This window comes from Rutidosis leptorrhynchoides, chromosome 4, assembly GCF_046630445.1.
Source record: "Rutidosis leptorrhynchoides isolate AG116_Rl617_1_P2 chromosome 4, CSIRO_AGI_Rlap_v1, whole genome shotgun sequence".
In the NCBI taxonomy this organism is placed as follows: domain Eukaryota; kingdom Viridiplantae; phylum Streptophyta; class Magnoliopsida; order Asterales; family Asteraceae; genus Rutidosis; species Rutidosis leptorrhynchoides.
In genome coordinates, this window is record NC_092336.1 from 371,685,938 (window position 1) to 371,694,519 (window position 8,582).

Sequence of the window (8,582 nt, forward strand, 5' to 3'; positions counted from 1 at the left end):
ATATAAATAAAAGAACTGGTTAATTGTCATCATGTGTTTTAATATATATATACAAATGATATAGGTTCGTGAATCCGAGGCCAACCTTGCTTTGTTCAGTACCGTCGTATGCATATTTTTACTACAAAATATCGTATCGTGAGTTTCATTTGCTCCCTTTTTAAATACTTTTGTAATATATATTTTTGGGACTGAGAATACATGCGCTGTTTTATAAATATTTGACGAAATAGACACAAGTACTCAAAACTACATTCTATGGTTGGATTATTAAACCGAATATCACCCTTTTTAGTCTGGTAATCTAAGAATTAGGGAACAGAAACCCTAATTGACGCGAATCCTAAAGATAGATCTATTGGGCCTAACAAACCTCATCCGGGTTACGGATGCTTTAGTACTTCGATTTTATCATGTCCGATGAGAGTCCCGGAATGATGGGGATATTCTAGATGCATTTTAGTTAATGTCGGTTACCAGGTGTTCACCATATGAATGATTTTTAATTCTTGGGTTACGCGTGTTATTATGTACTCAGGTTACGTGTACAATTAAATATCTGAAATCTTGTGGTCTATTAAAATGATGAAAATGAATGATTATGATAAACTATTGAACTCACCAACCCTTTTGGTTGACACTTTAAAGCATGTTTATTCTCAGGTATGAAAGAAATCTTCCGCTGTGCATTTGCTCATTTTAGAGATATTATTTGGAGTCATCCATGATATATTTCAAAAGACGTTGCATTCGAGTCGTTAAGTTCATCAAGATTATTATTAAGTCAATTATAGTTGGATGTATTATGAAATGGTATGCATGCCGTCAATTTTCGAAGTAAAGAAAGTTTGTCTTTTAAAAACGAATGCGATATTTGTAAAATGTATCATATAGAGGTCAAATACCTCGCAATGAAATCAACTATTGTGAATCATTTATAATCGGAATGAACGGGGCATTTCAACATGCATATCATATATCTTATCTCAGTAGCATACGTAACAAATTCATGTTTTATCATAAACTATATAACGACAATACTAAACCTACAAGCATGCATAATCTTAAATACTTGAGCACTAGTCAGGGATACACTATTAATATATAAAAGGTAGGATATGAGTGCTCACATATCAATATTGAGATTCAATATTGCGGGAAGGTACGTAGACGCAACGGAGATGATAAACACTAGTTTGACTCACGAGCAAAACCCCGAACAATACCCATAACCTCCATAGCTATAACCCATAATTTCCTTAGCTCATCCCACTCGAAAACCCGTTTTGTAAACATTTGGGCAGAACCTCGTCGTAGAATTTTATGTATATTTATTAATAATAATAATAATAATAATAATAATAATAATAATAATAATAATAATAATAATAATAATAATAATAATAATAATGAGATTAATAATATTATTATTATTCTTAATAATAATAATAATAATATAAATAATAATTATAATACAGAGAAGGAAGAGAGAAAGAAGAGGAAAGAATGATGCACAAACAGAAACGAATTTGCTCGATTTATAATTGTGGCCAGATACACACTGCCATGCGATCGCATGGTATGTGTGCCTTGGAGCCATGCGATCGCATGGGCATCCTCTCCAGCTCACATTCGACCAATCTCAAATGCCGACACTCGTTTTAATATATATTAATATATTTATTTAATTAATATAATTATATATATATTATATTATATTCACGAGCATAGATGACTTGTAAAATTTGTTCCGATAATTTGTACGTTGAAACTCGACTTATGACCTGGTTCCAGTTTCTCGAACGCATTTTCGTACGCTTAGAAAACTTGTAATTTACATTTCGTGACTCATACCCTTGTCAAAATATAGTCTTAAATCATGATAAATTATATTACACGAAATGTAACATATACATTTTAGTGTTTTAATTATTTGCTTCTATAAATCAACTTCGCGTTGTTTTATTAAGATATATTTAATAATATATATAAAATATTTCTTAAATCAAAACGTTTTACAACTATATTAATATTACTTTGTAATATATATATATATATATATATATATATATATATATATATATATATATATATATATATATATATATATATATATATATATATATGTATATATCTTCATTTAAGAATATAATTTTTATATATATATATATAATTGGAACATTTATTTGATATAATATGTAGTTTTTCCAAAATTATTTATATTTCAAAGTTCGTTTTGTATAATTTAAACTCGTTTTAATAATAGAAATTATTATATCAAATAATGTTTTTAATAATATGAAAACTAAATAATTAATTTACCAAGGGACACGAGTCAATCACTGTAAAGCACGCTTTTGAAAATTAAACGGGAATCTCCACTAACTTTTGACTAACTCTCGTTAATGACATTTTTGTAAATCACTTTACCAAATATTTCGAATACTGATAAAAGGGAAAGGTTTCCTAAATCAAAGTGGACCTCTCAACAGAGACTCGTAATCATACAATGTATCTGATAAATCAATTATTTGATATTATCTTCTAATTCCATAGATAAACACATTGAAACAAATACGTTCATATAAAGTATTATACGTTTAATACTTTGTTAATATTCTCAAGTTATAATATATATATATATATATATATATATATATATATATATATATATATATATATATATATATATATATATATATATATATATATATATATATATATATATATAATGGTTCGTGAATCGTCGGAGTTTGGTCGAGGTTAAATGAATGTATGAACATAGTTTAAAATTTTTGAGATTCAACATTAACATTACAGACTTTGCTTATCGTGTCGGAAACATATAAAGATCAAGTTTAAATTTGGTCGGAAATTTCCGAGTTGTCACACATATTGCCTACAAGGCTACAAATGGGTCGATTTTGATTATAATCTAGCTCAAATGGGTTACGCCGGTAATAGGTTCATTCTCATCCCTTGAGCTTTTGTCGCAGTGGGTCCAGGTCCACATCCCTTGAAAGTCCAGCAAAGGCAACCGTGTCACCCAACGTTGGTTCACAACATGTGCACTTTGGGAGGTGATGGTTGTAGAAAGTGATGGGAGCAAGGTTATTCTTTGTGGACTCAGGATGAATTCGACCAAGTCTTTAGAAATGACAACACTGAATGCATCTTGATGAACATGTAGAATATGTTGTGTTTTTTGTTACTAGTTTTTCATGAAGGGAACTACCAAATTTGGTGTGGCTATTAGTATATATAGAAATTTCCATCCGATCATTGCATAAACACATATCAATATTAATCCTCAATAAATAGTCCCGATTCTACTTTACTATAACAAAATTCCTAAAGGAATCCCGCGAATTCACGGGTCTTTGACTAGTTATATTTATATTTTGGGTGGTTACGGAATAAAATCAAAATCGGTCACAAATATCTCGGTTATTTTGTTTACATTGACTAAAACAATTATCTTTTACCAAGTATCCCAAAGAAAATTCATTTACCCGTTTATTTTGAACACATAATAAAAAATAGAAATAGATGTACCCACAGAAAATGTATATTTTACAGAGATTTTATTAGAATGCTAGGATAGGATATATTTTTTACACGGTAAAAGAATTTCATTAGATTAAAGGTAAGAAACTAGAAATTACAAAAGACTTTGACAACACAAAATTAAAATACAAATTAAGAACATCTAGTAACTCAACTAAACAAGACACTTACAAATACACCCCCAACATCTCTCTAAAACCCTACCCTACACAGCTAGCAATTCTGAGGACACACAAATAGTAAATAGAAAATTATAAAAAAAAAAAAAAAAAAAATTCCTGATTCGACATTGTAACTATATTCGACCTTATAAGTATTTTGACCAATAATATAAACTTTTGTCAGCGAAGGATTGTTCATGGAACTGCTTAATATTTAGTTCGTCCTCATCAGTTATGATAGTCTCTCCGTTCCCCATTAACTATTTCAAGCGCGACCCATAGAGATCATTTAAATTGATCAAGTTATAAATCACAAATGCTCTCACATTTTTCAACAGTAGGATATTAATTTATAAACCTTTCCCAAACAGGGACTTCTGCGTCATCACTATAATTTTTTTGATACTGGCAACAAGAGACAATATGCTGATTGTTGACTTTTTCAATATTGGACTTACTGAGCATTAGACTTGCTACAAATCTATCGATACTGGTTGTTTTTGATTCTGAAGCGTCTGTTTCTCGATACCTGAGCCAGAAACCGCAATTATCAGTCAATGAATTTTAAGATTTAGTCCACCTAATTCATTGAAAAGATGGTGACAATTTTGAAATGAATCTACTAATGAATGTGTCGATTCAAGTTATATTTATTTATTTTTCTAACAGTTTAAAGGTTACTCAATCAGACACATAAATCATATAACTAGAAAAATATATCACATTGAAATAGTGTCATTTTTTTATCATATACATTAAAAATCAGAAACAGGACCAAATTGGATCCATAAAAAGAGTATTCATATTGACACCTGATCCAATATATGAGCTTCCCATTTTAAAGGTAGAAGGTTTTCCCTGTTCGGGCTACCCGGGAGACAAGTAATCCGACCCCATACTCTGATGTACACAACCCACCACTAAATATTCGTCCTAGACAAGATTCGAAACTGAGACCTCTTGCAAGGAACTTAGGGCCCCAACCACTAGGCTATCTAGTGATGGTTATGAGCTTCCCATTTTGCCACCTTTAATCCTAGGCACCACTTTTTAATGCTAGACACCACTCAATAAAAAATACATACATTCTTTCCCCTTTACATTAACATACATTTTGTAGAAAAATTTACATTAGTAAAAAGATCCTTTAATTTAAAAAAAATGTATAAGAAGATAGATGTCATTGATTCATGAAAAGATCTACACTTTTTTTTTTTTTTCATCAAAACCATCCGAAAACAACAGGATTCGAAATAAACCATTACAAACCAGGATGACAATAGAAAAATAGTAAGTAAAAGCATATAAAAGCAAAATGTTATGTACATACCTCAATGTATCATCATTAGAAATCATTATATGTTGTCCATCATTGCAGAAGTTTACTGAACTTTTAGAGCTTTCTGCAAGACGATAGAAAGCATCTCGAAGGCGAACACGAGTTTTTTCCGTCAACTGATAAATTCAACACAAAGATACTCAAGTTTATTAACGATTTTCACAACCTAGCACAAACTTTATTTGAAGTATAAACCTTCAATAGTACCCTACAAGACTAACCTGTGTAGTCACCCTTTGAAGATCCGTCAATACTGATTCTTCCATATAGTTTTGATTACTTGAACACTGATAAGACTTTGTTTTGAGGCGTTTCGAGCATCTAACATCTTGTGAATTTACCATCTCGCCCTCAAACATATTGGTAGTGTTGCCTAAGTTCGTGGTGTCGTGGGGCATAATTGGATCTTCTTCAAATAATGACCTACTGCAATGGAAACAAGAAGCTATACCATGAGAATGCAAATAGATAAGACGTGAATGCAATTTCGTGAAGAAAAATTTATTCAAAATATTGTTTGTTTTAAAGTGTTTTGACCCGTTACCCAACCTGACTGAACCACCCATTTTGCCATCTCTGTTTATCATGAACGGAGTTTTTAGTACTTTTATAAATGGATAGTAAAAGAGTCATAACAACACTCAACGGATCCGATTAATTTCTTACCGTTCAAAAAAAAGAGAAGTAAAGAAGGAAATGGATAAGTTTATCCATTATGCCAGTCCCAAACTCTTCGATTTCGAAAAAAAAAAAATATTAGTAATGGATGACATGTAATACGACAATAATTCAAGGAATCTGAATCCCAATTTTTGAGCATGTACAAGAAAATGTCATTGATCCTAGCTTCTTCTTCTTCTTCGGTAATTTGTTGAAAATCTTCTTGATTATTCCACAAATGCGATCCACCATTATTGTTAAGTTCTTGGCTCGTGCTTGAACTGTTGGATCTTGATCTTTCATTACCGGAATCAACATCAATTGAAGTGTAAAAGTTTTTTCCCTCATTGAAGGTGAGTTCTTCGCGGGTCATGTTTGAATTGAAATTGAAATTGTTTTTGGGTAAACATTGACCCCCAAATCCAGTCATCCCCCATTGTGACCAACTTTCTGGAGATGACATCATCTCTGGTTGTTCATAAACTTCTGGAACAACAAGATCTTCAATATCGAAACACCACTCCATAGTATTCATAACTACACAAAATCATCATTAATCAATTCAATTTCAATTTCAATTTTAATTTTCAATGCAAAGATTATAAATAAACACTTCTCATATATATATATATATATATATATATATATATATATATATATATATATATATATATATATATATAATTGCTTTTTGGCAAACAAACCAAGTTATAGTCAAATATAACATAGAAATTCATATATCTATCTATCTATCTATCTATCTATCTATATATATATATATATATATATATATATATATATATATATATATATATATATATATATATAATTGCTTTTTGGCAAACAAACCAAGTTATAGTCAAATATAACATAGAAATTCATATATCAGGTTCTTTTACTTTTAATATGAATATGAATATGAACACCCTTCTTTGTAGTTAATTCAATTTTTGAAACACGAAAAAACAAAGTTCATATTAATTATGTAGCCTAGTAATAACTAAAAATCAAACCTTTGATTACTAAATTAAAGCATTATCAATCAAATAGCGTAATCAAATCCAAACATCACTAATATATCAAAAATTGTTTTGCTAGGGCTCATTATTTACTTATCTAAAACGAATAATCAATTATCAAAACTTAAATCCAAACACCACATAACTCATTTAAATCAAATTGAATCTGTTTCATATTAAATCAGCATAAACTAGCAATAATATACTGCCCAATATTCATATTTATTACATATGTTCAATATTAGATTAATTAGGAACCCTAACAACAAAGCAACAAAAAGGCAAAAAAGAAAAAATCTAAAACATGACAGATAGAGCAGCTATCATCAATCATCAATTAAATTAAATTAAAACAAAACCAAGAACACTAAATTTTAAGCAACAATAAACATAAAAGCTAACCTGAATAAAATTGTTGATATAATACTGTAAGTTAAAAACTATGGATGCTGCTGAATAAAAAAGGGTTTCTAGGGGTTTTATATGATGTGGAAATTGGAATTTGATTTTGTTTGGTGAGAGTTTATTTGTGGCTGAAGATGGAGAGAGATTACTAGTGGTCAATAACACTGCATCAAATTCTTCTTTCTCCTTAATCCACGTAGGTTATATGGACCTACCAACAGCAAAATAGATAAATGTCATGTCTCGTGATTATATTAAATCCTACTTTGTACTTAAAACAACACGAGTAAAACAGTTTATTACCTTTTGTAGTATTGATGTTGACGTGAAATGATACAAAGGTTTTTGAAATATTAAAATATGATTGAGAGCTGATTGAAAAAATAATTACGCCGCCTGATCTTGTATAAACTATGTCTCTCATTGACATTCTTTGGCTTCCATTACGCCTTCATTGCTATTTGCTAAACCTCCACCCCGTTAACCCAAAATTTTCATTGAATCCACATTCCTCCTTAACATTCTGCCACTTTTGACACCAAGAATAAGGCGAAGCATACGATGACACGATACGCTTCTGTAGTTCTGTTAAGCGCATGGTAGTGCATCAAGCATTGATCAAAGAACGAACCATACCCATTCAACATAGTTTTTTTTCTTTCTTTAGTTATTGATTTTGAATTTTTTATTTTTGGGTTGAATTTGGATATTAGATTTGTTTTTGATTTGATAAAGTAGATGAAGAAAATAGATTTGTTAATCTTTGTTAATGTAAAGATGAAAGTTAAGTTATAACAGAAAAAATTAACGGACGTTAAGTTGGGGACCAACTACAAATTTTTTCTACATATTAACTGGATACCTGGTGAACAAGTTACATAATGCATACAATAGAACAAGTTAAATAGTTGAATGCATACAAGAAGATCTAAAAATTAAATGAATACAATAGAAATTTAGTGAAAGTTCATTACATTTTCAAATAATTTTCTCAATAATTTATGGTTGGCTCTAAAATGATGAATGCACCCTCATAAGATGGAGAATATCATCTTGTTATGCTTTTTTTTTTTTTCTAAAATAACGATTACTATTAAAATTAATATACTTTCATCATTTAATCCATAAAACCGATACAATAGAAACCGACGACCAATAAGGTTCGAAAAGAGTAAACAATCCAGATGAAACCTAAAAGAAGCCAACTCTATCCAAGTCCAAAAAAAACCAAGCGCAAAAATCCTATAATGTAAACAACTAACACAAACACGCGACTAGGAGACGCCCTTACCATTTCGATTATCCGGACGCGAAGTCATCCCTTCGAACTTATCAATATGGAGGCCTTTGCCACTACGCGATTGAAATTTGTAGGTAATAATGTTCGATGAGTTACTTTTAATACGAACACCCTCGCAAGCTGGAATTTCC

General features: G+C 30.2%; 1 protein-coding gene across 2 annotated transcripts; it reads right to left on the bottom strand.

The window, feature by feature from the left end:
- Nucleotides 1-3,616: 3,616 nt before the first annotated feature.
- Nucleotides 3,617-7,188, bottom strand: LOC139843909 (protein LNK3-like). Of its 2 annotated transcripts, none has more exons than XM_071834095.1 (6): nucleotides 7,149-7,188; nucleotides 5,892-6,264; nucleotides 5,734-5,798; nucleotides 5,289-5,490; nucleotides 5,059-5,183; nucleotides 3,617-4,257 (listed from the first exon to the last, which is right to left on the bottom strand). In XM_071834095.1, the coding sequence occupies exons 4-6, from the start codon at nucleotides 5,463-5,465 to the stop codon at nucleotides 4,074-4,076; spliced, it is 486 nt and encodes a 161-aa protein (XP_071690196.1). In that variant the 5' UTR covers nucleotides 5,466-5,490; nucleotides 5,734-5,798; nucleotides 5,892-6,264; nucleotides 7,149-7,188; the 3' UTR covers nucleotides 3,617-4,073. The 2 variants fall into 2 exon arrangements, with proteins under 2 accessions (XP_071690196.1, XP_071690195.1); XM_071834094.1 differs by having other exon boundaries at nucleotides 5,289-5,493.
- Between the last annotated feature and the right edge of the window lie 1,394 nt (nucleotides 7,189-8,582).